General features: G+C 45.7%; 1 protein-coding gene across 1 annotated transcript; it reads left to right on the forward strand.

Moving 5' to 3' along the window:
• The first annotated feature begins 126 nt into the window (after positions 1-126).
• Positions 127-21,509, forward strand: IQCD (IQ motif containing D). The gene is given in 6 exon segments (XM_036929314.2): positions 127-279; positions 14,911-15,032; positions 15,035-15,717; positions 18,079-18,312; positions 19,839-19,910; positions 21,040-21,509. Coding segments are annotated over 5 exon segments (1,311 nt in total). The 5' UTR covers positions 127-279; positions 14,911-15,004; the 3' UTR covers positions 21,334-21,509.
• Positions 21,510-22,873: the final 1,364 nt, after the last annotated feature.

Here is a 22,873-nt window from a genome sequence, read left to right on the forward strand (position 1 = left end):
CTGCCTGCCCGCCTCCTCGAGAAGGGGCGGAGAGATCAAGCTCCGCCTCTTTCCCCGCCCACCCTCCCGCCGTACTCGTTCAGCCCAACCCAGAGGGAGAGACCGTGCCCCTGACAGGTCGTGCTTCAGGAGGAGGGGCGGACGGGGCGGAACAAGGAATTGAATGGTGGAAAGGAAAGTCAGTCAGGAGCTGCGTCCTGCCTACTGAGATTGGCGGTAACCTAGCAACGCAGGTACCCGCCGAGGTAACAGTTGAGAAACCAGGAGCCCTCGGAGCTGGTGAGTGACCGGGTGGGAAGGGCTGGGAATCCTTTGGCTCCCGGAAGAATCAGTAGTCTGCCCCGCGATCTCACCCCTGCCCCGGAACCCCGCTCTCCAGCCGCTGCCTCAGTCTGGACCTCCCTCTCCGCCTTCAAGGAAGGACCACTGACATCTTCGGTGACCCTACCTCTACTCTGCCCTTCCACTTGCCGTCTTCAGTCCCACTTACCCGTCCTTAAAACGTGGGTGATACCAGTCGAATGGAGTAGCGTCATGGTTGAGGAATTTCAAGTCAAACATAGGTGATGGGGCTGAGAGGGTAGTTTCTAAGTCCCCTGCCATCCCACCCAATGGCCATCCACTCCAGGATGAGTATGCAACAAAAGGCACCTCACTTGAGTGGATGTTTAAATTAGGTAATTTTGAATGTACCAGGTTTTGACTTTTGTGCTAACTGTAGCACTTAACTCCCACCTTTGCCCTTTAAATGTAATTTCATTGTACATACATAATTCAAAGGGTCTGTTGTGAGGAGTAAATGAGGTAAAGCAATAGAGAGCTTGGCATAGAGCCAAGCAACATAGTGAGTGCTCTGTAAATAATAGCAATTATTTTCTTTCTAAAATGCATTTGTCTTTGACTCCTCCTGCTTAAAACAAGTTCCAAAGGAGTCATCTTGTTCCATACCTTAAATGTTCATATATTCAACAAGTATTCAGTGCATGCCTACTACTGGATGCTGGCATAACTTTGTACATTTACCAAAAAAAAAAAAATGTAATTGAGTTGTATGATTAGAATGGGTGAATTTTATGGTATGTAAATTACACCTGTGATAAGTACCATGCAGAAAAGGTGCAGAGGGTTTCCTGAGATTATAATGCACTTTCATGTTCTAGTCTGGGGTGAGGTCACCACTGAGCTGAATTTGAAGGATCAGAGATAGCTGTTTATCTAGGGGTTGGGAGTTGGTTTTCTGGCAAAAGGAACATTGTGTGTAAACATCCTGGTGTTCCGAGCCCTTTAGAGGCCTCTGTGGCTGCAGCACTGAGGACAGGAGGGCTTGGAGATACAGCTGGACGCGTCGGCTGAAGCCAGTGAGAAGGAATCTCATCCCAAGAGTGAAGGGGCTTGATCCTTTGCTCCCTGCATGGCCTCCGCCCGCACCTTGGCTTTAGTCACCATCTGTGCAGTAACAGCTCTTGAATTTCTATGTCTTCTTTCTGGGTCTTCCTTGAACTCTACACCAGATATCCAACCACTTCCGCACACCCCGTCGTTGCCCCCACGCAGGCGGCTGCAGGCCTATCAGGCACCTTGATATGAATTAGGAAGAGGCACCCTGTCAAGGCACACAGCCTCCTAATTTTGTGACGGGCTGAGTTTGCTCTCCTCTGTCCTTGTCCCCACCACAACAAAGAATTGAAAGGCTGAGACACAATAAGGAAGCAGAGTGAAAGTTTTATTTGAATACAAGGGAGGAATGGGCCAGAGTCCAGGTAGACAAATGCCCCAACTTTTAGGGGAGGGTCTGTTATCACCACCTAGCTGGGAAGCTCTTCTTTTGATTGACAGGGTGAGGTCATTTGATTGACAGCTCTAGTTACACACCCATTCTTCTTGATGCGCACCGTCTTTTCCCAAAATGCACATAGAAAAAGCCCATGGGGGTGGGGGATAGTGAGGAAAACAGCAATTTTATTTTAATAGGATTATGATGAGGTGTGGTTTGGGCGGTTCTTAGTCTTGTTGGATTTCATCCTCACTGGAACCTGGTTGGGACCGGTTTGGCCTAGTCCCAATAGACAAGAAGTTATCTCCCTGCAAAGCCTTTATTGACTTCACGTGGGACCCCCCCTCCCTGGGCAGTTTGGGCAGTTTTTTTTTCCTTGAACCTTATCTTCTCCTTCCCCCGCTGCTCATGTCTGTATTTCTACTAACAATTTCAAGGGTGGGCAAATAGATAGCATGTTCCAACACCAGTAACCACCCCAGCCTCTCAAACCCGGTTTCTCTTCCAGGCTTCTCCCTTTGGTAGACACTGCAACAATTCAACCTGCAACCCAAGACATCAGCCAGAACATCAGCCAGAACACTAGACATCATCCCTAACTCTGCCCTCTCCCTCATTACCCATGTCTAGTCCTTTACCTCACCACACTGATTCTGCTTTCTCAGTATTTCTGGAGCCCATCCACTGCTTTGTCCCTGGCTAAGGCCACCCTCATGTCTTCCCTGGACGCTGCATCAGCCTTCCAAACCTGATCTTCTTGCCATCCTACACTGGCCAACCTTTTCACCACAGATCCGGTCTTGTGACTCAGCCCCTGCTTAAAACTCTTTCCAGGGCCTTCAATACCTCTTGAGCAATGAGGGGAGCTGTCATGGCTGACTTTTCTAACCAATCAAAGCAGGGTGACTTTCTTATTCCCGGGTCCCCTGTAAGGTGACCAAGAGGAATTGAGAATCATAACCAGGATGGCCAGGCCAGGCCAGGCCAAAAGGTCAAGTAGCAAAAATGATAAAAGTCAAGAGTGAGAAGGGTTGAGTTCTGAGGTCATTGCTCATACCTTGTCTAAATATAAAAAAACTATTAGTAAAAGGCAAAAATCGAACCCACTCTTCCCTTTCCCAGAATTCACCCTCTACCCAGAAAAGACCCAAATGGCCTTTTGATTAGCAGCATCAGTAACAGAGGCCACAAAGTCATAGCATCAATCTTCCTGCCTCCAGGCTGGACAGGCTGCCCAGGGCATTCCTCACAGAGCTCTGCCCTGGCTCTGGGCAAGCCATCGCTTGGGAACATTCCAGGCATACATGGTCAGGGGTAAATGCTGTGGTTTTAGCTTGGGGTTTTCACTCAGTTTACAGTGAAAAAATGAATTAAAGGTGTGAGCCTTACCCAAAAGCCTTTCCCTTTTCCCTAGGAGAGAAGAGCTCAGGGTGATGAGGCCATGCACACCTGATTTATGCCTCAATGTATAATAATCATGCCTTGCCTTTGAAAAAGGCATTTAACTCTCATAAGGACTTTCCCATCGATTAAATCATCCTTCCTCCACCAAGCTCCCTTTTGATGTGGCTAGATCAGGTGTTGTATCCCAGGTGTCAAAGAGATAAAGTACTTGCCCAGACTTATTCCAAGAGCCCCTAGCAGGGGAGAGTCATGCACCAGGTCTCCCAACAACGAGCTTATGAATTTGACCTTGACTGGCTAGATCAGGTGTTGTATCCCAGGTGTCAAAGAGATAAAGTACTTGCCCAGACTTATTCCAAGAGCCCCTAGCAGGGGAGAGTCATGCACCAGGTCTCCCAACAACGAGCTTATGAATTTGACCTTGACTCTGTAACTCATGGTGGCTTTAGGTGGCACAGACATCAGCTTGTCAGATAGAACTGGGCAAGACTTGGACAAGCCTTTCTTTAAACCTGGATGAAGCACTGGATTTTGGATGAGGAGGCCAGGAGTTTTATAGGGAAGCAAGGCTGTATAGTCTAGAGCAGCGACTCTCAACCAGGGGCATCCCCCTGCACCCCATCAGGGACATTTGGCAATGTTTGGAGACATATCTCCAAATGGTCAGAACTAGTGGTGGGAGAAATGTGCTACTGACATAGTGTGGCCAAGGAGACTGCTAAACATTGTACAACACGGAGGAGAGCCCCCACAACGAAGAATATCTAACCCAAAGTGTCAGTGGGGAGGAAATTGAGAAACCCAGTTTCAGGCTGGTATTTTCATTCAAGGCAAACACACACACACACGCACACACACCTTTTCTCTTCAGTCCCTAGTTAGTAGAACTGAAAGCAAAAGTAGTTAAAAATCAAGATCATTTCAAATACAGAGCACCAGGGCAAAGTATCTCTCTGACCTTAGCTTTCAAATAATAGCAACAGATTATATCCTATGACCATTTAAATACTGTTCACATTTTTGTTTTTAACCACAAAGCAGACACAGAAATACATTTCCCATCTCAACCTCACACACATCTTCAGTTCCATATGAATAGTTACTGCATGCAATGCCTTCTGTTATTTTCTATTTTATTTCATTTATTTTTGACACTAGTTCCAACTGGTGAACTGATTTTACCACTCACTAAAGGGTGACAAACTTCAGTTTTAAAAAGACACTCTTTGTTGTGATCTGGCAGTCAGGAAAAGCCATCGTTTTTCAATTGATAAGATTATAATTTAAATTTTTTTTTTAAGTGGAGGAAGTTTATTTTAGAAGAATCTAAATTCACTAGTAGGAAATTCTTCCTGCTGTCTGAAACAACCAAAATGATACTACCCAGACTTATTCCACTGAAGCTATAGTGTAACCAGAAGAGGAATTAAAAATCATGAAGCATTAATTTGGGAGGAGGCGGCAACCAGAAAATGGTGGGATCTCAGTCCTCCTCCATCACTAGCAGGAAAAAAAATGTGAATAATGTAGAAATTAAGTTAAAAACAAGTAGTAAAAAAGAAAAAGTGGTTCTATTTTGGCTTTTTATAAACTGTTCTGCACAAAACATATAATTTTTTTTGGTATCATTAATCTACAATTACATGAGGAACATTATGTTTACTAGACTCCCCCCTTCACCAAGTCCCCCCCACATACCCCATTAGTCACTGTCCATCAGCGTAGTAAGATGCTGTAAAATCACTACTTGTCTTCTCTGTGTTGCACAGCCCTCCCCATGCCCCCCCCACATTATACATGCTAATTGTAAGGCCCCCTTTCTTCCTCCCCCACCCTTCTCCCTCCCTTCCCACCCATCCTCCCCAGTCCCTTTCCCTTTGGTAACTGTTAGTCCTTTCTTGGGTTCTGTGATTCTGCTGCTGTTTTGTTCCTTCAGTTTTTCCTTTGCTCTTATATTCCACATATGAGTGAAATCATTTGGTACTTGTCTTTCTCCACCCGGCTTATTTCACTGAGCATAATACCCTCTAGCTCCACCCATGTTGTTGCAAATGGTAGGATTTGTTTTCTTCTTATGGCTGAATAATATTCCATTGTGTATATGTACCACATCTTCTTTATCCATTCATCCCCACTGATGAACACTTAGGTTGCTTCCATTTCTTGGCTATTGTAAATAGTGCTGCAATAAACATAGGGGTGCATCTGTCTTTTTCAAATTGGGCTGCTGCATTCTTAGGGTAAATTTCTAGAAGTGGGATTCCTGGGTCAAATGGTATTTCTATTTTGAACTTTTTGAGGAGCCTCCATACTGCTTTCCACAATGGTTGAACTAATTTACATTCCCAACAGCAGTGTAGGAGGGTTCCACAAAACATATAATTTTGAGGAAAAATATATTTTCTATTTTAAGTAGTCAAATGTTAATATTAAATAACACGATTTTAAAGTTGTAGTAGAGGTAATAAAACTTAAACATTAAAACCAGGACTTCATTTCATACTATCAAATGTGGGTTCCATAACTGTCCCCATTTCACAGACGTACAAAGCACCTACAAACTTAATCACTGTGTAGTAGACTTATATTTTTCCTTTTCTCTTCAGAAAGGAGGAAATGAGGGCCCAGAAGTTTAACTGAATTTGCCCGTGACTATAGCTGTGGCCAGTGGCCAGTGGAGAATGTTCATTATAACCAGAAGTTTAGAAATCTCTCCCCGGAGCACATTCCCTCCCATCCTCAGTCACTATTCCGAGTCCTCTGTATCCAAAGCATGGGATAACGTTGGAGCCTGCGCCCATGGAGCCATCACCGCAGATGAAACCCCATCTGTTCATACCTCCAGCATTCACTGCTACAGTTCCAGCCCGGAAACCTTTTGTAAATCAAATGCAATCCACAAAACTTGGGTTCTCAAAAAGGACAAGAGAGGATTGGGTAATCGTTCAAAAATGCTGATAGGGGGAAAAAAAACAACTAAACTATGAAAAAGAAAAAACAAATTAGATTTAAATCTTTTATTTTAAAATCCCAAGCCCTGAGTATAGAGATGAGAAACAGCCCATAGGCCAAATTTTGGCCCACAGTTTTCGTTATTAAAGTATGACACTATTTTCTGGTTCTAATTCAGGACATAAAGTACTCCATGAAATAACATTATCCTATTATGCCAACACCTCCCTGTGAGGAAACGGGTCATTGGCAAAGCTGGATCTGCCATATCTTTATTTACCCAGCAGTAATTTATTGAGCGCCCACTGTTTGATCGTCTTCATCATGAATGTTCTGTCCCTTTGCAGCCTCTCACTACCCTGCTCTAGACTCAGAAGAATCATACCATCTGACAAATCATACAGAGCTCTTCTGAAGAAAGCTAGATGTGTGGTTTGAAGGCCAGTGAGCTCTTCATGAGACTGCAAGGAAGATTCCGGCTTCTTCAAAGGCAAAACCTCTGCCTATTAACCCAGCAAGTAGATGGTGGAATCGGAACTAAGCAACTAGAAATTCCTTACCCATCAAGGACTTCTCTGAGTCCTAAGCAGAACCTTAGGATAAGGATAAAGCAGGCAGTGTTAGGTACTGAGGGCTTGGGGTGGGTGAGAATTTTAACTCTCAGAAACAAGACAAAACTGTCAAAGGTACATGAAATCAGCTATGCAAATTGTGAAATTCACAACATAACTTTATTCAGTCTGCAATCAAGCAGAAATTGAAATTTTTTCATTAGGGTAGAAAATAAAAACAGAGACCCTTAGCTCCATCTCTTGTGAAAACTTCTCTATACCATCTCTACCTCCAACCATATTTCCCACCCCAAACCATTCTTTCTTAGCTCTCTCACATCTAAGCTGAAAGCAGCCTTTTTTTTCAAGTCACGGGAAGAACCAAGAATGGAATGAGAAAAATACAAACTCTCATTTAGAGCTAAAAATCAATAAGAAAATATTTAATTATCTAGGAGTACATGTGCTGTGAATTTAAAATGGAAGCCTGGTAGTAAAGGAGGATGTGTTTTGTTGGTTTTTATTGATTCAAAGACATCTAGTTTAGGAAGAGATATACCTGCATGGCACTATGTTATTTTACATTGATTCCTGTGGTGAGAAGCCTGTGCTGAAGTCCCTTTTCAGGTCTCTTTTAATTCCAGTTACATCAGTGAGAAAGTCTCAGTTTGATGTTAATAAGTCTTTTGTGTAATAACTTTATACCCTGTAACTTTGCCATCATTATTTAGTTCCAGGAGTGTTTTTATTGATTCTTTGTGATTTTCTACGTAAACAATAACATCATCAGTGATCAAAGATAGTTTTATTTCTTCCTTCCCAATCTGTATAAATTTTACTTCCTTTTCTTGTCTTATTGCATTAGCTAGGGCTTCCAAGATTGTGTTAAATAGGAATGGTGAAAGGGGACACTTACCTTGTTCCTGATCTTAGAGGAGAAACTTCCAGTTTCTCACAATCAAGTATGATATTTTATAGATTTTTTTTATCAAGTTGAGGAAGTTCCACTATATTCCTAGTTTGCTGAGAAATTGTTTTTTAACATGATTGGATGTTAGATTTTGTCAAATGCTTTTTCTGCATCTATTGATGTGATGATAGTATTTTTCTTTCTGTTGATGTGATAGATTACATTAATTGATTTTTGAATGTTGAACCAGCCTTGCAGATCACAAATCCCACTTGGTTGTGGGGATTAATTCTTTTTAGACCTTGTTGGATTCAATTTGCAAATATTTTGTTGAGGATTTTTACATCTGTGTTCATGAGAGATATTTAGTTTGTAGTTCCCCTTTCTTGTAATGTCTTTGTGTAATGCTAAGCCTCATAGAATCACTAGGAAGTATTTCTTCTGCTTCTATTTTATGGAAGAAATTGTAGGGAATTGGTATAATTTCTCCCTTAAATGTTTGGTAGAATTGACCAGTGAAATCCTCTAAGCCTGGTACTTTCTGTTTTGTAAAGTCATTAATTATTGATCAATTTCTTTAATATATAAAAGCCCGTTGAGATTATCTGTTTCTTCTTGTGTGAGTTTTGATAGATTGTATCTTTCAAGGAATTAGTCCATTTTATCTAGGTCATCAAATTTACGGCCATAGAGTTGTTCATAAAATCCTTTATTGTCATTTTAACACCCAGTAGTGATGGCCCCTCTTTCCTTCCTGATATTAGCAATTTGTCTCCTCTCTTTTTTGACCATTTGCTAATCTTGCTTTTTAACAACAGAGATCTAGTCTCAGACTCATTTCCCTGTAATACTAGATAATAGTATCTAGTGAGAATGAAATAATGTCAGGATGTAGACATTGTTATCTTCTATTTAAAGAATATAGATTTTCCAGTTACAGTGGAGACTTAGTTTCCTTTTAATGAATAGTACTTAAAACGACAGTATACTTGAAGAAAATGCAGTGATAATAGTACAGCTTGGTCTATAGATGTGCTAGAAATCACAAAGGTGGCGTGCTAGTAAGAGATTTGGAGAACGCTGAATGAGAACTAACCCTCATGAAGTCATCTTCCTGACCCACAAGTTCTGCTTCATGCGGTGTGGCCTCATGCTGCTAGCGATCCTTGTGTTGTGATCAATTATGAGGTGTGTCTTAGTAATTAGTTTATAATAAGTTCCAAAGTATGGGGGTGATTGACTCAAAAATATAAAAGTCAACGAAAGAAGATTCAAAGATTACGCTAAAACAATTTAGTCACTCTCACTCAGTTACGTTCCAATAAGCTTTCTTAAGTGAGAAGAAAGGGATGGGGTGACAGCTCTATTGTTGCAAGCTGTCTCTGATCCTGGGTGTACCCATGAGAACATGACGCCAGTAGGAACAATGTGTGGCAGTAGAAAGAAAGGAAGTCTAGTGTCTTACATATACATTGTGTGTGTATGTATATAAAACAACAAATAGGAATATTCATATTTCTAGTTGCTAGGTAGATTGGATGCTATAGGAACTGAATCTTGAAGACATCTGTCCTCTAGGACTCTATTTGATGGGATTCATTTAAACTGGATCAGCAAAGAATCATTCTACTATGTCCACCACAGAAGTCCATCTTAAAATCAAGACTGGACCTCATAGTGGTTAGGGGGTACAGGGTCCTGAGACACACTTCCTGGGCCGAAATTAAAGTATCTCATCCATTAACAATCTTACTAGCTGTAAGTGGCAAATAGTAGCTTTATGCAGATAGCTGTAAGTAACCAATAGGAACTTAAATCCTCTCTCTGCCTCCCTTTCCTCATATGCCTCCCGACCTCATAACGGTTTTGTGAGAAATAAAGGAGTTAATTCATGTAAAGCATTTAGAACAGTGTTTGGCACATAGTGAGCTCTCAAGAGTTAGGTAATATTAAAATGGCATTCCATAAAATGAAATTTCCCCAAACATACTCCACTTTTGTTTAACACTACCTGACTCTTTCACATACCAGTGTTAGATTTGTGGGGCAGTTGTAAGGGTTGGCAGAAGGAAAAAAATATAAATTAGCTCAAGCCTTCTTTTTTTTTCAAAATGTTCTGAGAGCGAAAGTAATAAAATATCCAACAAGACCGTTTGAATGAAGACGAGTTATAATTTGCATGATAAAGATATATTTCCATTTATAAAGTTCATCAGCAGAATTAATGACAAATAAAGGGAAGATCCAATTAAAGTTTCTCATCCATTAACAATCTTGCTTCATTCTCAGGGCAGGAATTTTAAAAGGAGAGGCTTAAGTTGGAAATGATTTAAATATTAAGGTTGGTGGCATTAAGAAAGACATGAAATGATCATATTAGAATTCAAAAGAAAGAGCTTCTCCAGTGATTTTTGTCATCAAAGTCAGATGCATTCCCCCGCCGCCCATCCTGGTTCCACTGGCTTTTTCTTGTTCACCCAAATGAGCTGTCAAGAACTGATGGGCGTCATCATAATCAAAGAAAACAAGTTTGCCCTTTAAAGCAAGAGAGGTAATTTGGCTGAAAGCAAATTGGAAACATTTCATGTAACGTTGTATTTCTGGACGCAATCTCTGAAGAATTCAGGCATTTTGATTTATGCCTGAGAGCTTTGAGGGACAATGGGGAGAGGTGTGTTCATTAGACACTTTGTTCACATTCATCCTGTGGCCATGGAGCAAAGATCCTTCATCCTCAGAGAAGCTGAGAAAGTTCCATGACTGTCCCTAAAACGTTAAATTTTCAGGAAAAGCCTTAAAGGAACTCGCAAGATTAATTAGGGAGCCGGAAGTGGATGGGAATTGAACATATGCAAGATAATGCCCTTCTCACTTGAGACCTCAGCTCCCAGAGGCTTCTGACTTTTAGGTCCATTTAGCCTGGCCAAGGACAAAGCATCTGTAGCTCCTGATCTGGCTGCCTTTCTTCCTTATTCTTAGTTTCTTCAGATCTTTGCTTGATTCCCACCCTTCTCTCTGTACACTCTGGTTTGGTGGACTGAAGATATCTTTTGTGGCTTCAGGTATCACCTCCTTCTCCCTTGCACTTATATCTCTATCCCCAGTGGCTCCCTGGAGCCCTCGCCCCCGCCCCTGCCCCCACCCTGATCTTGTGCTGTCAGTTGCCTAGAATATCTTGTCAGCTAGGGTTCTTTGATGGTAAGCAACAAAAACTGACTGCCTGAGCAAAATGGCAAAGGAAAAGATGAAGAACCAGGCCCCAGAATGGACAGCCACCAAGGAAGTTCTGGGGATCTTGGTAGCAGGATCTTCACCACCACTGGCACCAATCAGCTCCCACCGTTTCCTGTCCCTGTGACACTCTTCAAGATTCCCAGGAGGGAAAGAGCAGGGTTCTTTGATTGGCAGTCCTGCCAAGACTGCACACAATGGGAGAGAGGGTGAGTTCCCCCAAGGAAAATCAGCCTATCACCTGACAAAGAAGAACTTTTTGGATTGTGGGAAGGCGGGGACATCCTTGTCCACAATTGGCTCTGGTTGCACCAGCTACAACTAAGTGAGTTCAAAACTGAGCTCTTTGTCCTCCCTTCCAAACCTCCCCTCCCAATTTCCCTAGTTCCTCCAAGGCCCCACCATTCTTTCCCAGTCACCCAAACTCAAAACCATCTCTCACTCATCAAGTTCTAATGATTCTTTCTTCCAAACATTTCTCACATCCACAGACAGAATGTGAACATTTGTGTGGCCCAGGTAACCTGTCGGTGCTAGCAGCAGGACCCTCCCCCAGATGGTGTTTAGGGTTTCTTCAGTGCAGTAGTGACCAAAATAGACAAAGGCCCTGCCTTCCTTCCCTGGACCTTACTTTTTAGGGGAGGGGGAAATATAGACAATAAACTAATAAACAGACCCATATACAGATGTCAGATGATGATCCTTAACCTGGATAAAAAGTAAAGAGGAAAGGGGGAATGGGAAGGAGGGAGGAGGAGAGGGTTATATTTTAATGAAGGAAGTCAGGAAAGCACTCACTACTACACTGGTAACTCAAGCAGACAGGGAATCGAGAGAATAAGCTTTCCAGATATTTAGAGGAATATTGCAGAACAGGGCAGCAGCGGCAGGGGGAGGCAGCAAGTGCAAAGGCCCTGTATGAGAGCACAGCTGACATCTTCAAGGCACAGCAAAAAGATCAGTTTGAATGCAGAGGAGAATGATTGGTTAACAGCAGCCAGATTATGTGGAGCCTTCTAGGAAACTGTAAGGACTTTGGCTTTTATTCTGAGATGAGAGGCGATTCTGCTGGTAAATTTTTAACAACTGGTTTGGTGGGAAGGGGTACTAATTTGTATTCTTTGCCAATTTCTATGGTATAAATACTCCCACCATGGCTGATTTCAAGCTACCAATGGTTTAATAACCAGCTCACAAGTATCCTGAAATTTTAACAATCAGCTCTTGTGAGCTGGGTTTTGAACAGAGAGTGAAAGGATCTGACGTATAACAGGCTCCTTCTGGCTGCTGTGATGAGAAGAGACTCATGGGGCAGGAGGGCAGAAGCAGGGTCACCAGTGGAGAGGTTATCACAGTCATCTGGGTAAGAGATGATGGATGCTTGGAAGGTCCAGTGGCTCAATGACATCAGGAACAGCATTCCTGCAGTTCTTTTAATTTTCCTTCTCTTTCACAAAGCAGCTGCCACTGCTTTAAGCCCAAATGCGGGGAATGGAGGTGAAGCCAACAATGTCTTTCTTTTGTATCCCAAAAGCCCCTAGGAAACTTCTCTATTTCATTGACTTGAACTGTGTCTATAGCCACCCCTATCTGTAAAGCAGGTTGAGAAGGTGAGAATTAAGTATTTCTAGTTGCTACAGTACAGGCAAGCAAGAGGGAAGGAAGTTGGGATGGGGAATAGTGTCTGCCACAAAGGGGAGTAGACTTATAAGAACCTACAATGAGAATTTGATCCAGTCTGGAAGCCAGGAAAAGCTTCTCTGAGGAAGTGGTCCTGAACTAAGATCCAAGTGTAAGGAACTGGCTTGGCAAGGAAGAGGGAAAAAGAGTGTGTCAGGAAGAAGAAACAGCATGTGCAAAGGCCCTGAGCTGGAAGGTTTATAATATCCCTACCTGCCACCAGCCCTTTCTCTATAAATCATCTATTGTGACATCTGTCAGAAAAAAACCTGATTTTATTCTTTATCATTTTTCCTGAGGTCAAAATGGGACCCAGTTTCTTACAAGATAAACTCCAAAGTCCTCACTCTGGTCATAATCTGGACCTATTCTATGAATACAACTTTCTTTATCCCCTTCCTTCAAAAGTTGTTGAACTTTCATGTGTGCAGTTTTTGTATCCCAAACCAGGTTATAAACTCTGGGACGACAGCAATGATACCTTGCATCTCTCCTTGCATCCCAGGGGCTCAATAAATACTCAAATAAATGACTACGAGGATGACTTTTATAGCAGGGAGCAGGGACAGATGTAAGCAGACCAGTTAAGAAGCTCTAATCCTCCAAGTGAGAGATTATAAGCCCTCACTCAGGGGCAGAGAGGCTGCTGAGAAGGAAATGCACTGGGAGACTTCACGGAGAGAGCTGATAGAACTGGGTGGCAGATTGGATGTGGGGGTTAAGGAAGAGGAGGTGTGGTGCTCAGGTTTTTGGCTTGAGCAACTAGGATGGCAGAGTTGCTGATCATCAACACCAGGGATAAAGAAGGAGCAAGGTGAGGGGTGGGGATGTGGCAGAGTCCATGTTACACACAGTAGATGGGGAGGCCCCATCAATCCAGGGCAGTAGGTACACGGAGATATCCAGCCAGGCCTGGAGACTCGGACTGGAAGTCACTGGAGTCTTGGACTCAGGATTTTGGTTCCCCTGGGCTAGTAATAGCTCCTATTTATCAAGCACTCACAATGTCCAGGCCCTGTGCCAGAAACTTCCCATTGAATCTGAGGATGCCTGTTTTATGGCTGAGGAAGCCCAAGCTTAGGAGGATTAGATAACCAGCCCAGGGACTCACCAGGGTCCCCAAGTGGGGCTGCCACAAAGCTAGCACTCAGCCATCATGCCATGTAAGCACATAAATTATTATTTCTGATTGCCTCCATAAATGTTTCTGAAAGTCTTTTTAAATAAGCTTTTTATTTTGTAATAACTGTCTGTAGGTTCACAGAAAAGTGGCAGAGAGTACAGAATTCCCGTATGCCCTTCATTCAGCTCCCCCGATGGTAACATCTTAAATAACCACGATATGTTTGTCACAACTAAGACATTTACATTGGTACAATGCTATTAATTAAACTATCAACTTGATTTGGATGTTACCGGTTTTTCTACTAATGTCATTTTTCCATTCCAGGATACAACATTGCATTTAGCAAAGCAGTTTTTAAGAATTGTATTTTGAAGTCATTGTTCAGCCCCACCCTGATTTTTTAAATCCATACTTAAAATTCAGGGCAAATGTGCTGTGCAAGTCCTGTTTGCTGTCAGCTCCACTGTTTGTTCTGTCCCTGTTCTGCTCTGGGTCTCAGACTGCTAAGCCCTGCAGGTTGCCCAGGCTCTCTTGTCATCTGATTTCCCAGTGGGTTTGGCCAGTGGGAGCTACTGGTGTTAGACTGGAGGGCAGGAGGCAGGGAGGAACCAAAGTATTTCTCCCCTTCCCTTTGCTTTGGGCTGCGTTTCTGGCAGTGGCCACAGCTCCTCTGGGGCCATAGCTCCTCCTGGATAGGATATGGCTGTGGTTCCAGCTTCCCCTTAGTGACCCTGATCCCCAAGCTCACCACCTCCTCCTTCTGCGGTGATTTCCTGCCATTGACGATTGCTGGGTGGCTTCATCTTCTCCTGTGGCCTCTCAACTCCTTTATTACCTGTATAACTAGTTTTATCTTTTTAAATACTTTTTAAAAAATCCAGTAGCACTGATCTTTATTCATGCACATTAAGTCACCTGCAATGATATCTGTTGCATTTAATTCATGCTTGTTAATGTAAATGGCTGAACAAATCCATTTCAGTGAATACCTACAACATAGTTAATACTACATATTTAAGTCACTTCAGCAGAATGGTTTCTGCATTCCTGGTGATTCCCTTTCTGACACACGTGCCTGAGACCCATCTCCACACTCAGTCCTCTGACCCTTGTGGCCCCAACATTGTCAAAGCCAAAAACTGCTTTCAGTGAAAGGCTCTGTGTCAAAGCTGCAGAGCACCTAAGATGAACTCTTAGTGTCAACAGTTCGTGGCTGCTGTGGCCACACCAGCCATACCCATATCAGCACAGCTCTCTGACTGCCTACCCCTTCCTTTTTCAGGGTTGCCAGAGACATTAAAGCAGGAGACCTACGTAGTCTACCAAAGTCTCACTCTCCCAGAGTGTACAAAGGTGAAGAAGAAGACTGCTCATAGATGGCTTTAGATGTCCTCACTGTGGCCCCAACATCAACAGGATAAAGCTGATGGCAGAGCCATCCAAAAAGCCACCCTCCCCACTAAACCCCTTGGTCCCATCCAAGACCAAACTCACCACCACCGAGGCCAAGAAGATCATGTCCGTGCTGGACGAGACCATCCACAAGGTGGAGTTGGCGACCCTGCTGTCATATGTAGCGTCCAATCAGGAGGCCCTGGAGGGGATGTTGGGAGAGGACATCATGAAGGCAGTGAGAGAGCACGAGGCTCTCTGCCAGATCCTCTTGGACAATGTCAATTCCCTGCAGGATGAAGAAAGATGGCTACAGGAGGAAGAAGAGTTTGAGGAGGGAGGGTGGTTCAGAGACCACCTCTTCTCCGTGGAACTACAGAAACCCAACCTCCTGCCACTTATGCAACAGATCAGAGAATCCACCAAGAACTCCCTGAGGCTCTTGCTCAATAACCCGCAGGCTGCTAGTCTCTTGCAGATGCAGACACAAGGCAGAAGTGCAGAAGCCCAAAGATTTATTGATAGCCTGATGGAACTCCAGGGTTTCCTCTTTGAGAAGCTACTCACCAGTCCCATGGAAGCCAGAGACAGGGCTCAGTTCATGCAGGATATCAGTAAACGGATTAGGAGGAACCAAGAAGTCACTGATGCTCTTGAAAGTGAATTAGCAGTGAACATAAGGAACAGGGATATAGAGGTACAGCTTTGCAGTATTGGTCAAATTGTGGAAGGAGTCACACGGAGGAACCCAAATCTTTTGGCATTTGGGTTTCTCAGTGATTTAAAGAGCTGTTTTTATTTATTTACTCTACAAATATTGTTTGGAGTGCTTATTAGGTGCCACATGGTCCCAGCCTTATGAAGTTCACAGTAGGGAAGGTAGTTCTTAAAGAGCTGACATAATTACAGTTTTGAGAAGTACAATGAAGGGTAAGTATAGGGCGTAATAAGAGAGTGTTACAGGAGAACTGAACTTAGACCAAAAGGGTCAGGGACATTGAAGTGGACACATGAAGAGTGAGAGGCAGCGAACCAGGCAAGTGAGGTAGGGAGGAATCTTCTCGGCCAGGGATAGGCACTTTCTCTATGAAACACTGGATAGAAAATACTTCAGGCTTTGCTGGCAGATCACACAGGATCTTTGAGGCCTAATCAAGGAATGTGGTCTGTGTCCTGGGGGTTAGTGACAAGTGGGAGGGGTGGAAGCTCTAGAAGAATCTTTAAGACCGGAAACAATAACATGATCCCAAGCTAATAATACCTATTTTGTAACACATACTATATATTATACTTTATATACATTTTCTCACAAATTCCCCATGACGGTGTTAAATATAGGTCTGGCTGCTAAAACAGACCCAAAATAGTAGTGGGTTAGTCCAGATGGGCATGTATTTTCCCTCTAATGGAAGAACTGGAGCTGGCAGGGAAGCTCTGCTTAGTAAAATTGTCAGGGGTCCAGGCTGCTTCCATCTGGCTTCTCTGCTGTGCCCCCCACAGGACCTCTAACTGTGGACCCAGAAGGCTGCTCTGGCTTTCCCCCATCATGTCACCACTGGTCTAGCCAGGGGGTGGGAGGAAAGGAGGGCAGGGGGCGTGGGCCCTGCTCTTTAAGGATGCAGTGTGGGAGTAGCATATGGTACAGTCTTAAGCCACACCCAGTTGCTAGAGATGCTGAGAAAGGTGGTCTGTAGCTGAGGCTGCACTGCCAGGGAGGCATTCTGCACCACAGCCTTTCTGGGGGGCCAGACCCTGAGGGGTAGCCAGCACCTCCATTTTCATCCCCTGTGGTGGACAACAGACCAAGGCCCTCTAGTTACTTGCCGCCCGACCTCCCACACACACTAGCTCAAGCTGTCCCCACTTTCTTCTGTTCCACTGAATCCATCCTTTAAAGCATTCATCAATTTGTTGATAAATATTTGTGTGATTATCTGATTATTTGATGAGATCTGGCTCCCCCTCAAGAGGACAGGACCTTGTCTCTTTGGGCCCACCATTGTGTCCCCAGGGAGCCTGGCTGCACAGAGAGGCATAGTAACTATTTGCTGAATGGAGAGATGATAGGTTACTGGGAGTTCAGTCAGAGAAGGCCACTCATAGGTTGGAGAGGCAGGGAGAGGGCACCAAGTGGCTTTGCTGGTACTGTTTGGGTGTTGGAAACAGCTTGTGGCTTCCAAGTTGGATGGATTTGGGGTAAGTTCCATTTTTGCCAGGTGAACAGATTTCATCTTGTCACTAGATTTCAGTGTAAAATGAGGGAGTGACACCCAGTCAAGCATGTTATGGAGTCTACAAGGGAAGCTGTGACTGCTAATAGTGCTTCCTGCTCTAAAACCCAACACCTAGAGCATGAAGCCTTGCCCACAGGATTGGATTGCCCAAGCAGTACCCCTTCTCTCCTTCTCCCTGAATGCAGACCCCCTGTGCCCTGCTGCCAGCTGACCCCAGCCCAGGGTTACTGGCCTAAGCCAGCCACAGCATCCTTGTGTTCAGAGGAAGACTCTAGTGCTCCTGATCAGCCTTTGGAGCTTATCCTCTACCCCCATTCCTGTTTTAGAACCACTGAGGGCAGGGGACAAGTCCGGCTCTCAGGGCAGAGCTGGGTGGCTGTCCTTGTGATGTGTGTTTATCTCACACTTCCATGCATTGTGCCAAGAGTCTCTGCCAGTTGGGCGCTCCCCCACTGTGCCCAGGGCAAGAGCATCGCCACTGTCCCAGGCCTCTCCTGTGGCCTTGCTCTGGCATGCCTGTGCCCTTTGCTCATACCAGGAAACAGGGGCTGGTGGCCAAGAACATGGCCATCAGACAGACATGGCTTCCAATCCCAGCTCAGCTGCACAACCCCAGACAGATGACTAGACCCCCTTGAGCTTCAATTCCTTCATCTGTGATCAGGCTGTTCCTGTCCCCTTAGGGGATGGGTAGGAGTCGGCAAGATGGTAATGCAGGTGGCCTGATGCACCCATCCTAAGGGAGTGTGCAGTGATGCCAGCCTCTCCTGCAATTATTGGGGATTGTGCAGGTATTCACGGAGCCTCTCCTCTCTCCGGCCCAGGTGGAAAAAGAGAACTTTGTGATTCAAGAACTGAAGAACCACCTGCACCAGTTGCTCAAGTTCTCAGAGAAAAGCCTCCTTCACACTAAGCGGGAGGCTGAAAGGCAGCAGAAGGCTGACTTCCGGGCCTCACAGGCCAGGGTGGCCAAGATGCAGCAGGAGGTCCAGCTGCTGCGCTCACAGTTCCACAGCTTGGTCATGGAGAACTGGGAGGCGGAGCAGGCACTGAGGAAGGTACCTGGGAAAGCGGGGAGGGTGGGGAACAGTGGAGCCTGTGGGGCAGAGGAGTGGTGGAGGGAGTGCCAGCATGTGGGGCAGGCAGGGCTCTCCAGCTAGCTAGGGGGCATCCGCCCTGAGGAGGAGGGATGGGAGCAGTGGACGTCCAGGATTGACTAGTGTCCCTTGGGAGGCAGGAGGGTGCAGCACCCAGGCCCAGGGATGAGGCCCCCTCCTGCTGCATGCCAGTTCTGTAACTGTGGGCAGCTTTCTCCCACATCTTTAAAAGTGATCAGACCACTCTTAACAGATTACTATGAGAATGAAATGAGGTGGAGAGCTGGTGCATAATGGGTTCGCAGTAAAGACCACGTCTTTCTTTGCTTTCTCAATCATTCCAGCCCAGACACAGGCCCAGCATGCACCCAGTATGCTTCCAAATCCCTTTCCTCACAAAGGGCCCCTTTTCTAATAATTGCTTCCAGTTTATTTTAGCATTATTATTCCTTTGAGCATCTCATGGACCCATGGGCCTGTCCCCCATACAAAGGCATAGATGCACATACACATACTGGTGAACAATTCTTAGTGGTCACAGGCCCCCTGAAGCCAGCCCATCCATGATGCCCAAGTTAAGAACTCTTGCTCTGTAGGATAACGGAACTGATTTATTTATTTTTAAAATTGAGGTGAATTCACATAGCATAAAACTAACCATTTTAAAGTGAACAATTCAGTATCATTTAGCACATTCACAATGTGTGTCCAACCACCACTCTGTCTAGTCCAAAACATTTTTACCACTTCCAGATAAAACCTTGTACCCATTAGGCAGTTTCTCCTCACCCCCCACTCCCTCGAGCTCCTGGCAACCACTCATCTGCTTTCTGTCCCTACAGATTTGCCTAGTCTGGACATTTCACATAAATAGCATCATACAATATATAGCCTTCTGTGTCTGGCTTCTTTCACTTAGCACCATGTTCATTTGTCGGTACTTCATTCCTTTTTGTGGCTGAATAACATTCAGTTGTATGTAGGAGAGCTAATCTTCTAAAAACAAAATTAGACCATATCCCTCTACTGCATCGAAATCTGCCCAAAATGCCTTTCCCTCACCCTTACACTAGAACCCAGAGCCCTTCCCCTTCTGACACTCCTCTGTGACACAGCTTCTCACTCTGGCCTCACTGGACACGCTCCTCCTTGCTACTCCATCCCAGTCACACTGGCTCAATTTCTGTTCTTTAAACACCATAAGCTTGTTCCTACCTCAGGGCCTTTGCACCTGCCACCCTCTCTGCCTTGACTGTTCTGGAGCCAGACTACTGGCTTCAAATCCAGGCCCTACCACCCAGTAACTCTGTGATTGTGGGCAAGCGAGTTAGCATGTCTGATCCTCAGTTCCTTTATCTGTGAAGTAGGGAAGAACCTAGCTTGTTAGGGAAGGCCTGCAAAGCACCCACCTGGCCTGCTGAGGCAGAGTGTGCTTGGTGCTGCTTATGGTTAACAGTAGTCAAACAATGACTAATTGACTTTTTTAGAAAAAGTATAAAGTGGAGACGGAAATTGAGAACTGGATCCAGAAATATGATACGGACATGGGTGAAAAGCAGGTATTTGTCTCTGTGTGAGCCTCTCACAAGAGAGTTTCCCATGATTCTCTGGGAATGAAGGGATGGGAGGAGAAGCCTTAGGATGGTCCATGGTCTGTGCCATGTTCTGGGTCTCCCCAGGGAGGCTTTCCTGCCCTTCCTTAGGCTCAAGTGTTGTCTAGTCTAGGGCAGTCAGGGAGGCTGGGGGGAGGAAGGAGCCAGCTGAGAGCCCTAAGTGCTTAATGCTGGGCAGGCCCAACACCCTTGGCTCCACCTAGTGACCGCGTCCTGTACTCTCTGTTCCCTCCTGGTTCAGCGCCTGCCAGCACTCCCACAGGCCAGGGCTCAGCCCCAACAGACTCAGCCATGAGCTTGCCTCCACCACTTCCCTCAGTCACTCAGAAAGTCTCCACTGAGTGCCTGAGATGTGCCAGGTGCTGGGACGCAGCTGTGAAGAAAGTCCCCAATATTATCTGGAGGGTCCACTGTAGTGTCATTTATCAGCTATGGGACCTGAAGCAAGGGACTTCACCTTTCTGAGCCCCCTTCTGCATGTGACCAACAGAGGCGATAGTACCCATGCTGGGACCATGGTGGGGCTTGAGTGACGCACCACTGTTACAAATGCTTGTACCCAGCAGAGGATCTGGCCTGGAGGAAGTGCTCAGGGAATGGTAGCCTACAAAATGGGCACCCTCAAGCCCTCCACCCACCTCTGTGATGACATCAGTGGCCCAGGGCCCCAAAGTCAGGGCCAGCAGGGGCTGGCAAGCCCTGGAGGCGACATCAACCTCTGAGTGACCCAAAGTCAGGTGCTCTGTCAGGGAAGGGCAAGTCAGCATCCTGCTCTGCCTGATCACCAGTGCTCCAGGGAAGGGTCTGAAGCCAAGTCTGCCCAGTCCACAAGCCTGTGTCCTTTCCTTGTTCCTCAGATTATTTCAGTTAGACCCCGTCTTGAGCTAGGATGGCCCACATCACCTCTCCATCATCAGCTGGGCCTCAGATGCAGAAAGGCTCAGTGTAGGCGGCCTTGGGGCTGGGGGGCGGGGCTGTGTGTGCGTGGAAGCCCCTTTGGGAACGTAGAGGATGTCGTGGAGGGCAACGGGCAGCACCCTATGCCTGGTGCCCCCCACCCTGTCCCTTACCCCAGGATGAGTACGAGGAGCTAGACGTTATCCATAAGGAGGAGAAGGCCCAGCTGGAGGAGCTGAAGCAGAGGCATGACATGCTGGCAGAAGAGTTCGCCCAGATCTGGGCAGAGCAGGAGATCAACTCCAAGAAGAGGATGGAGGCTGAGCAAGAGATGGTGCGCATGGTGAGGGCTGCCACGCTCATCCAGTCTGTATGGAAGGGCTACCTGGTCCGCTCCATGCTCAAGTCTAAGAAGAAGAAGCGGAGCAAGACTAAGGATAAAGGCAAGGGCAAGGGCAGGGGCAAGAAATGAGCCCTTCCCGAGAGCCCCACTCCTGTCCCTGTGCATTCAGCACTCCCCTCACCTCCCAGAGAGCAGGCCAGGCAGCCACTGGGATAGGGAGTCCTGCAGTTCATGGCTTTAACGATTGTTCTCAATGAATAAGCAATTTAAACCACATCCCACAAATAAATCTCATTTTACCCAGGGCTGTTGGCTGTGAATGCATACTTGAAGGTGCCTTTTCCATGAGGGGAGCATGCAGGCCCCAGTGTCAGCACATAACCATTCCTTCTTTAGCCTCAGGAGGGGAGCCAGACCTTGGGCTGCAGCCCCCTTGGTCCCAGACCGGATGCTGCCATGGCTGCAATGGACATGTCACCCACCAGGGCAGTGGGCTGTGGGTGACTGCTGCCCGCAGTGGGTGCAGGTGCAGGCAGAGAACCCCAGGAGGCACAGGGTTTCAGGCTGCCCTCAGCCCCTGCTCTGGAATGGTCAGTCGGCCCACTTCTCCCACATCCAGCACTGCGAAAGCTCAGGTGTCCCAAGGTCATAAACCAGCAGCCTCACATTGGCTCTGTTTGGTTCCCAGGTTGTTGAACTAAATATATACTTTTTTATTCATGGCTGGCATTAAAAAAATCAGAGGCTATCATATAGAAATCCTGCTTTCTGCTTTTCCTAGGAAAACCTAATCATTCAGATACCCTAGCTGTACATGTCTTCCACAGCTGAGCAGCAGCATACCTTTCAGATGGCTGACACTGCAGGGTACCCCAGTCCCCACCACTCTCAACTGTCTTCCAGGCATCACAACCTTGTGTTGATTGTCCCATTATCATTCCATGTGGTTTGTTGTTTCCCTTTTAGGGAGGAGAGGTGGTTCTGGCCCTTGTCTATTAAAACATAGGGGAAGGGGATAAAGGCAAATAAGAGGTGGATGTTTCAAGTAAAAACAAGGAGTAAAGGAACTCATTCTTTGTGAAAGTTCTAGTAAGTTTAAATGTTCTAAACATTTCAAATGCAGTGTTTGCTGGCCTGCTTCGCTAAGCCTGCTGGATCCATTAGGTGTCTGCATGTATGTCCCTGGTCCCGGCCCCCACTGGTCCCTCCCAGACTGCTCCCCACAAGTGTCTGTTCTTTCCTTCCCAAAGGCAGAGCTATAGAACCAATCGTGGCTTACAGGTGGGTTCTCTGGAATCCCAGTACTTTCTCTAAGTACATTAGGGGAAAATGGGGACAAGGAGAGGCCCAGCCCCCACCCAAATCCACCAGGATGCTGGGATTCTGGGTGCAACTCCAATTGAGCAAGTGCTTTGCCATTTTCCTAAGCAACCTGATCCACAGTGGTGCGCCTGACCACTTAGGCCTCTATCCTGAGTGCCTTCCAGATGCACATGTGACTTCCTGGCCATCCCAGATCTCTCTGCTTGGCAGTCCTAGCCACTGTTTTTACTGATATTGGGAAATGTATGTATATGATTTCACAATAAAAATTCTAGCCCCATTCTGAGCTCAGAACCAGGCAACCCACCAGTTAGTCGGGTTGACTAGATACATGTGGGAGCCCCAT

The sequence above is a fragment of the Manis pentadactyla genome, chromosome 14 (genome assembly GCF_030020395.1).
Source record: "Manis pentadactyla isolate mManPen7 chromosome 14, mManPen7.hap1, whole genome shotgun sequence".
NCBI classification, from domain to species: Eukaryota; Metazoa; Chordata; class Mammalia; order Pholidota; family Manidae; genus Manis; species Manis pentadactyla.